The sequence below is a fragment of the Salmo salar genome, chromosome ssa10, assembly GCF_905237065.1.
Source record: "Salmo salar chromosome ssa10, Ssal_v3.1, whole genome shotgun sequence".
In the NCBI taxonomy this organism is placed as follows: domain Eukaryota; kingdom Metazoa; phylum Chordata; class Actinopteri; order Salmoniformes; family Salmonidae; genus Salmo; species Salmo salar.
In genome coordinates this window covers 12,429,870-12,445,892 of record NC_059451.1, presented here as the reverse complement: position 1 = coordinate 12,445,892, position 16,023 = coordinate 12,429,870, and the positions used below count along the sequence as shown (strand labels likewise).

The following is a 16,023-nucleotide window of genomic DNA, read 5'->3' as shown; positions in this document are numbered from 1 at the left end:
TGTTTAGCCCCAATCACCATCTCATCAAAGTTACTACAGTTGGTAACGTTCTCATTCTCTCTTTAATATGGTGATTCGATGTAGTGAGCTTTGAAGTTACGGATATGTCCATTTAAAAGTGGTTAGAATTCATGACATTTTGATGGCGTAGTATGATAAACTAACGGAAATATACATTTTCAGTAACTTTTTGAAAAAAATACTGGCCCAACGCTCTAACCGCTAGGCTACCTGCCGCACCATTCAATGAACATGGGGGTTTTCTGACGAGTGAAATTATTTGATATGATTCATGGTTAATTTCACTCCCATGTAGGCTGTTAGACCTATAGGTGATGTGTTAAGTGTTCATTTTAATCTACAGTCTAATGTGATCATAGACTGGAGTTTGATTAGACATTTTGAATTTCATATTTTGTGACAAGTTAAAAAGAAACATCCCAGAATTCATTGGTTTCTCCTGCCCCCCCCCCCAAATACCTAGGTGTCTGGTTTGACTGTAAACTCTCCTTCCAGACTCACATTAAGCGTCTACAATCCAAAATTAAATCTAGAATCGGCTTTCTATTTTGCAACAAAGCATCCTTCACTCATGCTGCCAAACATACCCTCGTAAAACTGACTATCCTACCGATCCTTGACTTCGGCAATGACATTTACAAAATAGCCATCAACACTCTACTCGGCAAACTGGATGTAGTCTATCACAGTGCCATCCATTTTGGCCCCAAAGCCCCATATACTACTCACCACCGCGACCGCTATGCTCTCGTTGGCTGGCCCTCGCTACATATTCGTCGCCAAACCCACTGGCTACAGGTCATCTATAAGTCTCTGCTAGGTAAAGCCCCGCCTTATCTCAGCTCACTGGTCACCATAGCAACACCCATCCATAGCACGAGCTCCAGCAGGTATATTTCACTGGTCAGCCCCAAAGCCAATTCCTCCTTTGGCTGCCTTTCCTTCCAGTTCTCTGCTGCTAATGACTGGAACAAATTGCAAAAATCTCTGAAGCTGGAGACTCATATATCCCTCACTAACTTTAAACATCAGCTGTCAGAGCAGCTTACAGATCATTGCACCTGTACATAGCCCACATATAAATAGCCCATACAACTACCTCATCCCCATATTGTTATTATTTGTTTTTTCTCATTTCCACCCCAGTATCTCTGCTTGCACATTCATCTTCTGCACATCCATCACTCCAGTGTTTAATTGCTAAATTGTAATTACTTCGCCACTACGGCCTATTTATTGCCTTACCTCCCTAATCTTACCTCATTTGCACACACTGTATATAGATTGTTCTATTGTGTTATTGACTGTACGTTTGTTTATTCCATGTGTAACTCTGTGTTGTTGTTTGTGTCTCACTGCTTTGCTTTATCTTGGCCAGGTCGCAGTTGTGAATGAGAACTTGTTCTCAACTGGCCTACCTGGTTAAGTAAAAAATAATAAATAAATAAATAAATAAAAAGCTGTACCCTAGCTGTACCTCTACTGCAATTAAAATGCATATGGGTATTATTTTTAGGCCACAAAACGTTTCAACCAATACAACCGAAGTGGAAAAATGACTCGACAACAAAGAGGACTTTATGTCGCTCTACATTTGGGTCATAGCCAGTTAATAGGGTTTCAACCATCAAAGATAAAGCAGAAGTGTGCATCGGTGGAAAAAGTACTCAATTGTCATACTTGAGTAAAAGTAAAGATACCTTAATAGAAAATCACTCAAGTAAAAGTGAAAGTCACAAAGTAAAATACTACTTGAGTAAAATTATAAAAGTATCTGGTTTTAAATGTACTTAAATACAGTGATGGAAAAAGTAGGCCTACCTGTCATACTTGAGTAAAAGTAAAAAGTAAATGCTATACATCAAATTCCTTATTTTAAGCAAACCAGGCAGCACAATTTGTCATTTTTATTTATTTATGGACAGCCAGGGGCACACTACAACATAATTTACAAAAAAAAATCTGTATTTGTATTTAGTGAGTCCGTGTGTGTGCGTGTGTGTGTTCCTGCATCCGTGTGTGCCTTTGTGTGTTTTAGGACTGTAGGACGACTGTGCCTCGTGGCAAAGTCTTTCTACATAATCACTGATGATTACAGATTCTAATCAAGAGGCTCTCAGGGGAACAAGAAGGCACCGAGTGGATCATCACACACTAACACAACGCCCCCTGAGCCACAACAACACAATACATCAATCACATCACTAAGAGACATCACACACTCCCTCACACTCCCTCACACACCATGTATACCAAGACATCTGAACCTCTTGATCAGCTGGTGTTGTAGTCCTACACACACACACACACACACACACACACACACACACACACACACACACACACACCACACACAACATTGCAGAAAATTTGCCAGTAAGCCTGAGCAAGATCCAAATCTACAATTGTGTGTGAATCAGTAAGTTGTGTAAAGTACTTAAGTAAAAATATTTTTAAGTACTACTTAAGTCGTTTTTTGGGGTATCTGTACTTTACTTTACTACGTATATTTTTCACAATTTTTACTTTTACTCCACTACATTCCTAAAGAAAATAATGTACTTTTTACTCCTTACATTTCCCCTGATACCCAAAAGTACTCGTTACATTTTGAATGCTTAGCAGGACAGGACAATTGTCTAATTCACACACTTATCAAGAGAACATCCCTTGTCATCCCTACTGCCTCTGATCTGGCAGACTCACTAAACACAAATGCTTATTTTGTAAATTGTGTCTGAGTGTTGAACTGTGACCCCGTAAAATAAAATAAAAACAAGAAAAGTGTGTCGTCTGGTTTGCTCAATATAAGACATTTTAAATGATTTATACTTTTACTTTTGATACTTAAGTACATTTAAAACCAAATACTTTATTATTTTACTCAAGTAGTAATTTACTGGGTGACTTTTACTTGAGTCATTTTCTTTTAAGGTGTCTTTACTTTTACTCAAGTATGAAAATCGGGTACTTTTCCCACCACTGGAATGAGTCCACCATCTAAGCCATGTATACCAAGACATCTGAACCTCTTGATCAGCTGGTGTTGTAGTCCTACTAAGTGGATGGTGTTCTACTAAGGATGCTACAACTACACTACCTCCATCGTCTGGGAAACATACCTGGCCCAGCGCTCATCCCTATCTCTGGTTACTCATGTGACTCCTGGGCACGCCTCCAATGGCCTCAGGGAAGTGGCATCCTACTTCTGACACCAGTGCAGTGAGTTCAGGAGATCGGATTGAATAGGATTGAAACCCACAACCTTGGGTCTGTCAGTCGGACATCTAAGCTATTATACCAGAGATTTACAATCAATATACAGTAAATGTGTTTGTTAATGGTGTTGTGCTATTGGATGTTATAATATTTTAGGGACCTTTAACCCAGCGCCTAGTGACATCGCCAAGAGGTTCGGACCTCTTGGCATGACGGTTAAGGTGTTGGCTTGACAGTCACTGGATCTGGGTTTGAATCCCGGTCAGGGGTACCCCCTGATTTCACCAAATTGGTGTCAGAAGTGGGATGGCGCAAAGGCGGCCATCTGAGAGGCGTGTACACGAGAGGGACACAATCTCCCGAAGGAAGGGGGTAATGTAGTGACCTTAACCCAACACCTAGCAACCTCCTCAAGTGGTTTCGGACCTCTTGCATAATGGTTAAGGTATTGGCTTGACAGCCGTTGGACCTTGGTTCGAGTCCGGTCAGGGCCATCCCCTGAATTTGTCACAACACTGTCAACTCTTCAGGTTAATTGATTGATAGTCTGATGCTACTGTGTGATGAGACTAACAACCCATCTTAAATTGTACAGTGCTATCTATTATTTTATCGTTCAAGAGATCATTTAGATAATATGTCATTTCAGTACATTTTGTTAAATGACAAAATTCTTAGCCCTGGCCTAGACTATGGTGAACTAAGTACCAGAGCAAGTACAGACTGCAGTAATTACATTGGAACCTAAAGACCAAACTCCATGCATTGATTGCTATTGACTCAGGAGTCAATGCCTTTGACAGGCAACGTTTCCTTGTGCATTTAATCATTACCAAAATGTGGTCCACATACCTCCAGGATGCCTAACTGTGCACCGTGAGTAGCTTACACAGTCTCTTTCATTCTTGCCGCACACTCCCAACGACATAACGTGAAACAAATAATGATATTGTGTAGAAATAGCACGTAGCCTTCTAGGGATTTGATGCCAGTCACCTGTCCCTTTAAAATGGAAAAAAGGAAAAAAACGCCTATCCAACAGGCTTTTACGCGTGCGTAGAAACATTTTGGCCATTGAGCCGTTAGTGGAGCTTAGAGAGCATTCGGGAAGGAAACAGGTAAATAAAGTTAAACGATTTACCATTTTCGTTTAAAAAAGAAATGCTTTGAATCTTACGTGTGTTCTTGAAGCGGTTAACGAAAACCTTTGCTCATTGGAACGATAGGGGAGTCGCTCCTTAGCCTACAATGTAGCAAATCAAGCGAAATGGTTACAAATCATCCGATTGCCAGCGAGCTAAACGTCAGCCAGCTTCAAATCTCAGATGTCGTCCATCTCACCGTTCACACACACACAGGCAGCTGTGATTAAATATCGCCGAAGATGAAAGCAGTTTTTTGTTGTTCTGATAACGGTTTCGCAATTCACATCCCGTGTCGCTTTTTGAGGAGATGGAAGGAATAGGGCGGGCGGCGCTTTGTTAGTTACATATCTGCTGCTGTTCTATTTCGGACGTAGCGGTAACATTCCTGTATAACCCTGGTCAGCGTTCGGTCATTCAGTTTTTAGCTGGCCACGGATGCCTGGAATTCACAGTACACTGTGTGTGTGTGTGACGGCCATTTCCGTTAATACGTCTGTCGGGAGTTGAAGGAATAACAGGATTACGCGAACTCCGATGCTCTGTGGGGAAAGTAACGTCAGCCTAAAACACTGTGGCAATTATGAGCCTAGGCCTACATTATAGTTCGTATATGTAGAATGCTTTTAAATGTCTGAATCACCTGTTTGTTTTTGTTTTTTTATGACTAGGACTACTATTGTCCTGTTTCCTCACATTGACTTTGTCCCAGTTAAAAACATGCTGACTGTTTCTGGTGAATTTTTTTTTTCTGCCAACAGACACCATCACCCACCCCAAACAGACCAGCAGGAATCATGGGGAGTGGTACGTTTGTTCTCTAGGCTGATCAGAGGCCTTCGGCATGTACATTTACGTAAATGCACTACCGGCAAGGCTGGTCCTTGTTTAAACAACTACTCAACACTGTGGTTTGTCCAGGAAAATACAAATGTTAGCCGACTCTCCCTTCTGTGAGTCTAATCACATGTTTTTACAACACAATATGGTTCCTGTCTATGGAGTCCCAAATCAGTCCAACAGAGGGCCGCTCTGTGCCCCTCTCTTGATTCCCAGAGTTAGTTTCACTTATACTGGCCAGGATTGGTCCGTCCTAATCAAAGAAGCTTTTGTTTTACACAGAAATGCAGTTAGTAGGCAGCTCCCTGTTTTTCTACTAGCTTTGTTTCATCCTCTGCCTCTTTTTCTCTCTGCATCTCTCCCGCCTTTCTTTTTGTCCTCTGTTCTCTCCCTACCATTTTTGAAACATTCATCACTTTTTCTCTTTCTTCCCCCCCCCTTCTCGCTCTTTTCTCTTCCCTCCATCTCTCTCTCTCGCTGACAGTGTTCCTGCCGTCGGACCTGGCCAACTCAGTGTTGAGCCGGCAGCGCAGGGACAACAGTTACCTGCTAGAGGAGATCCGGCAGGGCAACATCCAGAGAGAGTGCAGGGAGGAGATCTGCACCTACGAGGAGGCCCGGGAGGCCTTTGAGAACGACGAGAAAACTGTGAGTGAGACGCGCACGCAACACACGTGCGCATCCAGGGTTGGGGTCAATTCCATTTCAATTCAGTCTAATTAGGACGTAAACTGAAATTCATATTCCTTTTTTACATTTGTTTTAATGTTTCTTATATGGGAAGCATTGAGGAAAATTTTACCTCCTTTGTTTGTTTACTTCCTGAATTGAAATAGAATTGACCCCAACCTTGTACGCAACACTCGCTCACACGGATGCACACACAATGCTCTTTGTCTCGCTATTGCTCTCTCATTGACACACACGCACTCGATAACAAAAACACTTGTAATCCTACTCCGAGTGTGCTGGCCTGTGGCATGTTCCTGCTTTTCAGGAAGTGATGATAATCAGCAGGAAGGGTAGCTGACTCTCTGAGAGTGCTGCTAAGTAGGGAGAGGGTCATTGCTGCAACTATTGTCAGGACAGGGAATGCACAGTCCGTCCCACAGAGGGATGTGCTGCAGGCACACGTGCGGACAGCTTTGTGTTTTTGTTTTGTATGCGTGTGTGCTTTCTGGAGTATGACATTCAGAATGCTGCAAATGGCATTTGTAGATTTCACATGTTACTTTAAATGCCCAGGACTTGATAATTCTGCCCAGTAATTGGTCTGATGTAGCTCTCTGATTGGCTGCAGCAACGGTTCTGGGAGGAGTATGTGCGGGAGAGCAACCCAAGTGGCGGGCTGCAGTCGGTGGTTGGCGGAGTCCACTCCCTCTACCTGATCCTCCCTTTGCTCCTGGTGCTCCTCCTCATCGCAGCAGTGGCCATCACTGTGTGGCGCTGCCACTCCCGTAAGCGCTCGGAGCGCAGCCCCGCCCTGGGGGCTCCCACCGGGACCCCACCCTATCGGTGGTCTCCATGGACCAGTGGGGACGGGACTTCCACTCCGAGCTCAGCGTCCACAGCAGCCCCGCCTACCCGGGCTCGGAGGTCACGTCTGCGAGGGGAAGCAGGGGAGAGCCACCGCCGTCTTACGAGGAGGCGGTTGGCCACACGGATGTGCACATAGAGACAGAGCCGCCGCCTCAGTATGAGGACATCATTGGCCATGGGAAGTGAAGTAACCCCCCCCCTGCCCAATGCCCTGTCTTACCCGACGCCCCACCAGCTCCCCTCCTCTCTCTCTCCAGCCCCCATCCAGCTATATCATCCTCCTGGTCTCAGCCTACACCTCGCCTCCCTTTAACTGTTACTACACTAACGGAGAGTTGCTGGATGCAATAACGTCGACGCTTGCACTGACCATCGGATAGGAGTTGAGTGATAGAGACGATACCAAATGTTTGATCTCACAAAACCAAAATGTATTTTTTTTTTTTTAGCTTCCTCCATACTACCATAGATTTATGTTACGACTACCCTGGAGGTTTGGGGCTCGCAAATGAACGGTGCATGACAATTGCGTGGCGTAAAAGGAAAAATAAGGAGAGAACAATTCTTGAATTTTGAATGTTCAGGAAGTGAATTGTTAAAAAACAAGCAATTTTGCTTGCATAAGGAGACAGAATAGTTTGCTGTCGTTTTAGCCAATACTGGCTTACCCAAACATATGGCTACATACACGTAGACTTACTGGATCTATGCCAGCGTCGTATCAATTGTGGACGACTGTCCCAAATGGCACCCTCTATCTTTATACAGTGCACTACTTTTAACCAGAGCCCTATGGGTAGTAGTGCACTAAATATGGTATAGGGTAGTTTGGGATGCAAGCCTATGTCTGTCTCTCGGAGTGACATTATCTGAGCTGTGCTGGCATGGAGCGCGGAGTGACCTGCAAGGGAATACGGGCCAGGAAGCAGCAGAATATGAAGCGGCGACGGCCCATTTTCCCTCATGGTGATAAATGCAGTATTAAGTCACTATGGACAGTGTGTGTGTGAGCATGTGTTAAGAGTGCACTTGAGTGCTTCTATTTTTTTCCCCCCTGCAGATAACGGCAGTGACACTAATGTAGTGGATATACGTGGCGTGACTGAAGGCACTTTCTGTTAACGCTCAAACTGAGCCATTTGCTAATGAATTCTAAGACAGTCTGTTTGGGTCTATTCAGCACAACTCAGCAATGTCACCCATTGATACAATGGTCTATTTTACATTGTAATTATGCAGCTGGGGGACTAATTGCAGACATCCTAAGCAGCAACTATCTGCCTAATATTCGTTATCATAATACGTCAGTGGTCCTGTACACACTTTAGGATGTACAGCTGATTTATAACGCATAGTTTGGCCGGGATTCAATCTTCTCCACGTTATTTGTACGCTTGCCATTTGAAAGTCATTTCCATTAAGCCGTCATCTCCAGTGTTTTGTTGATGCAGGGAACATTGCCTTTTTAAAAGGTGCGTTGTCGACAGCGTTTTACCAATTTTTGAATCCTGGCCTTTGTCTGCACAGTAATGTTTACACACTAATTGTGCAGTGTCTCGACAACGCTTGTAATAACATTTTTACAAAAACTTTCTATTGTGCCATATGTTGTACATTAGTTGTAGAACTGGTATCTCCATTAGTTGTAGAACTAATGTACGGGGGCCTGTGTAACATGTACATTACAGATTGAGAGCACTGTTTTTTGTTGTTGACCTGTGACTGGGAAATGTTGATGGTCTATTGGTACGTTCAAGACAACTGAAACGCCTAGGATGAGGCCCGAGTTTCCCACTTGGAAAGTACCAGAATCAACCAACAAAAAGCTCCTACGCAAATAACTATTGTTAATTTTAACTTGAGGTTCCAAGTTGTCATGAATGCGCCATATGGCCCTGTCCAGAAGTAACCCCTACCCACTTGAGGATTCAATATGTAAAAGATACAGTACGTGGTGACATACAGACGAGGTGGAATTGTTGCTAAATTGCTTCCACCTGTTCAATCATTTCAGGTCTACATGTAGGTTAATAGGGGCAAGGAATTCTGGACAGGGCCAATTTTATTGTACTGTTACCTTTAGAAATCCAGTTTTTACGCCTTAAGCAAATGTAAAAAATAAAAAAAATACCTTTGAATATGTTCTGAGCTTGAATTGTAATTTATAATAAAATACTTAAACATGCGGGGCGGTTGTCAGTGCCTCAATTTATCCAAAACGTTTCTGTAGTTTGAAAATGGAAAAGCATGATGAGGACCATCTTTGTCCTTCTGCAGTCCAAAAACAACCCTGTGGACATTTCTCTATTTTATAAAAGGCTGGAAGTTTCTCTAAAGCCCTGGTGCCCTGACCTTGTCAACATTCAGGAAGTAGTCTGGCTTAATTGATGGCAGAGCATAGTTTACAGGTGAGTCAAATAGAAAAATGCCTTTGAGGTGAATGGAGGGCATTAACACAGGTTGCCAAACAATCACATTTCTAACTGACCTATGTGAGAGAAAAAAAAACATTGTCTAGCGCAGTCGATGAGGTACTGGGTTTGAGACCAGAAAAATCACAGGTTATGCTGATCCCCCCCCCCCTCAATTTATTTTAATAAATGTTGTAGACATGCTAGGATATAACATCTTTAATTATATTTTACATCAATGGCTTATCACACACCCTGAGTGGTTCAGTCCACTTTCCCTTTGTGTCCTGGGTCGGTTTGAAACATGAATTCTCTTTCAAAGTGCCTTGCCTGGTGAACACAACCCTGGGTTGCCTTGGAGACCAGAGGGCTCTCAGACTGTAGCTAGAGAGAAACCTATACTAGCAGAGCAAGCCAATCTAGACCAGTTGGTACACAGCATGTATCTGACACAGGAAATATTAACCGAAGCAATGCAGGCAGTTGCGTGGAAGGCAAAGGGGTAGTGGGTTCAGGGAGCGTTGGGCCAGTTACCGAAAAGGTCACTGGTTCGAAATCCCCAAGCCGACTAGGTGGAAAAAATCAGTCTGTGCCCTTGAACAAGGCACTTAGCCCCAATAAAGGCAAGGGTGCACTTTCCAGTAACAACTAGCTAATCGCATCAGCGGTGAGTTGGCCAATGACAAAGCAAAGGGACGGGCTCCTGTTCCAGTCAACAGCTCATGTAGGCTCCTGTTCTGAAGGCTGAGTCAGGTTGGTATCTCCATGGTAACGCCCATGTCAGACCCACTCCTTGGGGTTTCGTAACACCTCCGGCGTATCGGCCTCCTGGGAACCTTTAGGAGGTTCATGCATGTACTCCCACCTGTGAAGAGAGAGTCGGCATGAATCTGGGGCTTTTTCAGTGAGTGCATATAGAAATGTAATGTACACAGCTGATACTAGATGACTCCACAGGGCTCTGGTTGATGCTGTGGTGCAGCTCGGTCATGGTACGAACCACGAGGGACGTGTGTGTTCCACAGGGCTCTGCTATTTTTTTTTTATTTAACTAGGCAATAACAACAAATTCTTAATTACAATGACGGCCTAGGAACAGTGGGTTAACTGCATTGTTCAGGGGCAGAACGACAGATTTTTACCCTCGTCAGCTCGGGGATTCAATCTAGCAACCTTTCAGTTACTGGCCCAACGCTCTAACCACTAGGCTACCTGCCGCCCCACGAACACAGGCTGTAAAACAGTGATCACGAAGGTCATTACAGAAATGGAGCACTATGTAGGGAATAGTGTGCCATTTGGGATGCAAGTCACTGAGCAATGTCTGCTTATCTCAATGGAAGCAGCCAGCTCTCATTTCCCGCTAGCACTTTGCTAATTTAGAAGACATTAGCGTTTCACTCTCCAAACGAGTTGCTATGACTCAGGTATAACACCAGAGGTGACATGACTACCGTAATTTCCGGACTATTAAGCGCACCTGAACATAAGCCGCACCCACTGAATTAAAAAATATATATTATTTTGAACATAAATAAGCCGTAAGGTGCCTACCGGTACATTGAAACAAATGAACTTTACACAGGCTTTAACGAAACACGGCTTGTAACAAAAATAAATAGGCTTTAACGAAACACGGCTTGTAACAAATAAAAAAAATTGCAGTAAGCTTTAGTTGTCTTTTTGCACTGAGTCAATTCCTCACGCTGCTGTTTCCAACGTCTTATCATTGACTCATTAAGACCAAGCTCCCATGCAGCAGCTCTATTTCCTTTTCCAACAGCCAGATCAATCGCCTTCAACTTGAAAGCTGCATCATATGCATTTCTCCGTGTCTTTGCCATGATGAGGGTGACAAAATGACTACCGTAATCAGAATGATGGGAAGTTGAGAGCGCTCGATTTAATCTAAACAGTAAACAAAAAAGTTGTTTTACCTTAACCCGTTCGGCAATTTCATTGGTCTAATGAAAGCTTCATGCCGCCAAAAAACTGAGCACGTCACAGAATGTGTTTTTTTTTTTGGAAAAATTTTTTGAAAGCCGGAAAAATCCATATTAGCCGCGTCATTGTTTAAGCCGCGGGGTTCAATGCCTGGGAAAAAAGTTGCGGCTTATAGTCCGGAATTTACAGTACCTATTCTGTGACAGTCTATTCAGTTCAACACTTCATAATTTCTACCTGAACATATTAGAAGCCTTCTGAATAAGCCCTAGAGCATTCACTGTACGCAGTACTACACACACAGGCTGTACGCAGTACTACACACACACACGCTGTACGCAGTACTACACACACGCTGTACGCAGTACTACACACACAGGCTGTACGCAGTACTACACACACAGGCTGTACGCAGTACTACACACACAGGCTGTACGCAGTACCACACACGCGCTGTACACAGTACCACACACGCACAAACAAGCCATACGCAGTACTACACACACACAGGCTGTACTACACACACACACACAGGCCGTACGCAGTACTACACACACACACACAGGCCGTACGCAGTACTACACACACACACACACACACAGGCCGTACGCAGTACTACACACACACACACACACACACACACAGGCCGTACGCAGTACTACACACACACACACACAGGCCGTACGCAGTACTACACACACACACACACACACACACTACGGCTACACAAAGGGGATGCCGCAGGGAAATTCGAGGTATTAGCAAGTGCTTGTCAAATTGTGAATGAGTGACTGATGTAGTGTGTGTAGCCTGCTCAAAAAACAAAGCAGAGCTCATGCCTTTTCAAGCAACTTTTTTCAAATAATCAGAGTCGCATCATGCAGCCTTAGAATGTATAAAAAATTCAAACGTTGGGCTATATTTTTTGATCACAACTAAAGTTGCATAAATAACTCTAAATTAAGCATATAGGTAGACCCGTTTCTTTGTTAACCGCTCACAGAATAGCGGCATGTGCTCACTCCCTCAAATCTTTTGGAGAAAACATACTTTCTATTTTATTCAGCTATGTTCAATTGTATTCTTCATACTATAAAATAAATATAAAACAATGCCACAAGGAGCATGCCATTCTGTTCTTCTGAAATAGACTACATTTTCTTCATATCATGTTTCTTTAGACGTGTCTAAAATACATAAATGGACTTATTGTGACAGTGCAGGTCATGGATTTATTAGACGTTCCAAAAAGGTCTGCATCAGTGGCTTGTAGTCTATGTGTGGAAGCCAGGAGATGCTAAATGTGTTTGTTATTTGCTTGACAATCACAAAACGTCATGACCGCCACAGCCCTAGGTACACCCACACCCTCTCATGTGTACCCACCTGCCTCTCCGCACCTGCTGCCAGTCCTCCTCTGGGCTGAAGTGGTCATTGAGGTGTTTGTAGACGATGGGCAGGTAACAGGGCACCGCGGTCTGGGCACAGCTCCTAACGAAGCTGAACGCCGCCTCCTGGCTGGGAGAGTCCAGGTCGTCAAAGAAGATGCCACCGATGCCCCGCGTCTCGCCACGATGGCGGATGTAGAAGTACCGGTCACACCGGCAGGTAGCAGGAATGCTTCGAATTAAACTAAGCTTGAGGACCAAAAAATGTTGCAGGTTATGGAAACACATGAATTATACCTTCCCGCTGGTACTGTATATTGCTTTATAACTTGTTATACTCATGCTTTTATACCAGCAGGGTTCAATTCAAGTGTTACCAATGTTCATTTCCATAATTGCAGCATAACTAGTACAATGCAGTACTTTTACAGGTATTTCAAACACGGTACAAATCTTGAGCTACTGGTTTCAATGACTAAACAACAGAGGTAGTTATTAGATATGATTACGCTCAATGAAAATGTAACCGGGGGGGGGGTGACCACTGTATCAATGTGTAAAACGCAAACAGCTTATAGGAACCTAGCCATTAAAGTAACACAGACACACACATCCATGTACAGTATCCATACTCACTTACCCTCCCGTTCATTGACACAATGTCATTCGCTAGCTCTGAACAAATGGCCATTCAGCAGCTGAAGATCATGACGAGAAACACCTTATCCCCGTTGAACAGCAGAGATCCACCCAGTCATTACCACATGTTGTATGAAGTCACCGATATGGGTCGTACCACTTTTTGAAGTCGGGGTAGTACTTGGGGTGATGTTTTTCACAGGCGTCCTTCAGACTGTTGTGAAAGTGAGCACCATCCTCCTTATTGACATAGGTAGGAGTCAGGTCTGTACCGCCACTGTTTAGTGCCTGGGACTGACACACACACACACACACACACACACACACACACACACACACACACACACACACGAGAAGACGAGCCATCATTCATTATCTCAGCTCCAACACTTGAATGGTATGACGTCACAGCCTGACACTCACCATCTTCTTCTTCTATCTCAAAGTATCTGTAGTTGAAGTGCACTGTGGGAATGTGGGGGTTCTTGGGGTGGATGACTGAGCTCACGCCCATGGCACAGAATGGCAGGATGCCTAGGAGTGAACAGAATACAATATTATACAATACAATACCGTAATACACATCTCAACCACAGTCTGACTCAAGGATCCAATCCTGATTCCTTGAACACATTAGGTTGCCGGAATGGCACGAATGGCTATTTCTGGTCTTGAGTGACACACGTAGCATGAGGTAACACACGGTACTGCAAGACAACATAAAGCATTGCTGAAATGAATGAGGTTGAGATTAACCTAGGGCTGCCACTCACCATCTTTCCCTTTGAGAACCTTCCCTCTGCTGCGCATCTGCTCGGCGGCCTCCTCGGTCAGGTTCCCAAACACCACGGGCAAGTTGACCCCCGCCTTCTCAAACACCTTCCCATCCTGCACCACACAGCTGATGCCCACGCCATCCGATACAGACACAAGAGGTTAGACAGTAAAGAAAGAGAAACACTAACGCACCTTAATAAGGCTATACAAAAACAGACAGTGAGACAATGGCATGGGTGAAGAATGTTGCAAGGTGCTACTGTAGATGTTGGGCTCAGTTTAAAAACAAGGCCAGGGTGGATATCCTTTGGATTAGCCAGAATAGATTTCGACCTTAGTTTACAGCCGCACTGGAGTCGGACAGACTTCCTGTGTAGATTAAGACACTGAGGAGCCAGCGTGATATTGCTCGGGAAAATGTACCTCAATCCAGGGGTGAGAAATGTGTCGTACTCAGAATTGTCCCAACTGTTACGCATAGAAGATTGAACGACTGCTACAATTCTAGCAGTCGGCACAAGAAACTGTTCGTCGGGAGCTGCATGAAAAGCCTAAAATCACCAGGCGCAATGCCAAGCATCGGCTGGAGTGGCGTAAAGCTCGCCACCGTTGAACTCTGGAGCAGTGAATCATGCTTCCCCATCTGGCCTGCACAGAGCCCTGACCTCAACCCCATCGAACACCTTTGGGATGAAATGGAACGCAGACTGCGAGCCAGGCCTAATTCCCCAACATCAGTGCCTGACCTCACTAACGCCCTTGTGACTGAATGGATGCATGTTCCCGCAGCAATGTTCAAACATATAGTGTAGGTCTACGTTGACCTATAGGTAAGATGCTCTGGCCTTAGGTTGGGGTCCCTAACGGACTATCCACGCGCGTTGGTACGGGCTGTGTGTGCCAAATGGCACGTGCCAAAGGGAGCGATACTTGCCTTCTTTCCGTTCCCACTTGTCCACTTTGAACTTGCCGCCGTCCACCTCCTCGAGCGCTCTGCAGAACTCCGCCTGAGTCTCCATGATCAGCATCTCCATCCTCGTGCACATTCCCTCTTTCTTCTGCTGCAGCACTTTGACGTCGGTACACGGCGGAGACATGAACTTCTTGCATTTCTCCGATATCTCCGTCTCCTCGGTTTTGGGGATCATGGTTGCCATTTCAGCCCGCTGAAAGTGACTAGCGCTGGCCACAAAACCCACCACTGCCGCCGCTACTCCAGCAACCAGCAGTGCGCCTCTCCTGGTTCGCCCGGTTGCCGATTTGCAGTACCGTTGGACATTATCCGCACTCCAGTAGCGTTGGGAACCCATCTCGCTCCCGGAAGCGGAGTTAACCTGCGGACCGAAGTGTTATGGAAGAAAGATATGCGCGAGTCCACTATGGAAGCTCGCGTTGAATACGGAGAAAAAAAACATAGTCTCGCAGTGGTTTGCGCCGTTCTGTTCATGGAATAAACAACGATGGTCGCCATGATTTGTAAATTATCCAGCTGTCCTCTCCATGTAATATGTACAGTTTGTAGACATCCATCTAGCAAAACTGAAAAGTACAATCACAAGTAGACAGCCGTGCGCTGAGGTCCGGGGGGGTGTTCTTGGTTTGAACCGAGCGAGGAGGCATGGGAAATGGTGTTCTCGATGAGTCTTTGCAGGTTTGTTTCATTGACAGTAAATTACAGCAAACAGCAAGGCCCACAAGCCAGTGCTTTTCTGTAGGCGCGTCGTTATTATCCAGAACGTGATAAGAAACCCCTTTCTTTGCTTATCCGCTCTTTGCCAAGATAGTCCTTGAATAGAATAATTGTCGCATAATGACTAATGGATTTCTTTTCTTATTCACATGTTATTAAAGCATGAAGTAAAATATACCACATAGGTCTTTATTTATTTATGTCACTATTTCAAACAACACAAGGACAAGTCGTGCACTTAATTCCTCATAATAACATGTCCATAATACCATTTTAGAGCACATATTTAGAATGTAGCCCACACTAGTCTATAAAATCCTTCCCATTACTCATGACTGCCAGTTTGATAGATCTATAGATGTGTCTGTGTGCACTGAGATGAAGAAGTGTGCGTTTGCCAGAGTGTGAGAGAC

At 44.4% G+C, this 16,023-nt stretch overlaps 1 protein-coding gene and 1 pseudogene across 2 annotated transcripts; one reads left to right on the top strand and one right to left on the bottom strand.

The window, feature by feature from the left end:
- The first annotated feature begins 4,251 nt into the window (after positions 1-4,251).
- Positions 4,252-8,946, top strand: LOC106613522 (transmembrane gamma-carboxyglutamic acid protein 1-like; annotated as a pseudogene). Its single transcript, XR_006756893.1, has 4 exons — positions 4,252-4,358; positions 5,144-5,189; positions 5,707-5,870; positions 6,523-8,946. The product of XR_006756893.1 is annotated as a transmembrane gamma-carboxyglutamic acid protein 1-like (transcript).
- Positions 8,947-9,376: 430 nt separating this feature from the next.
- LOC106613521 (oxygen-dependent coproporphyrinogen-III oxidase, mitochondrial) lies at positions 9,377-15,512 on the bottom strand. The gene is made up of 6 exons (XM_014215866.2): positions 14,854-15,512; positions 13,917-14,059; positions 13,567-13,677; positions 13,145-13,437; positions 12,503-12,753; positions 9,377-10,037 (listed from the first exon to the last, which is right to left on the bottom strand). Exons 1-4 carry the CDS (start codon positions 15,228-15,230, stop codon positions 13,385-13,387), a joined length of 684 nt encoding a protein of 227 aa, XP_014071341.1. The 5' UTR covers positions 15,231-15,512; the 3' UTR covers positions 9,377-10,037; positions 12,503-12,753; positions 13,145-13,384.
- Between the last annotated feature and the right edge of the window lie 511 nt (positions 15,513-16,023).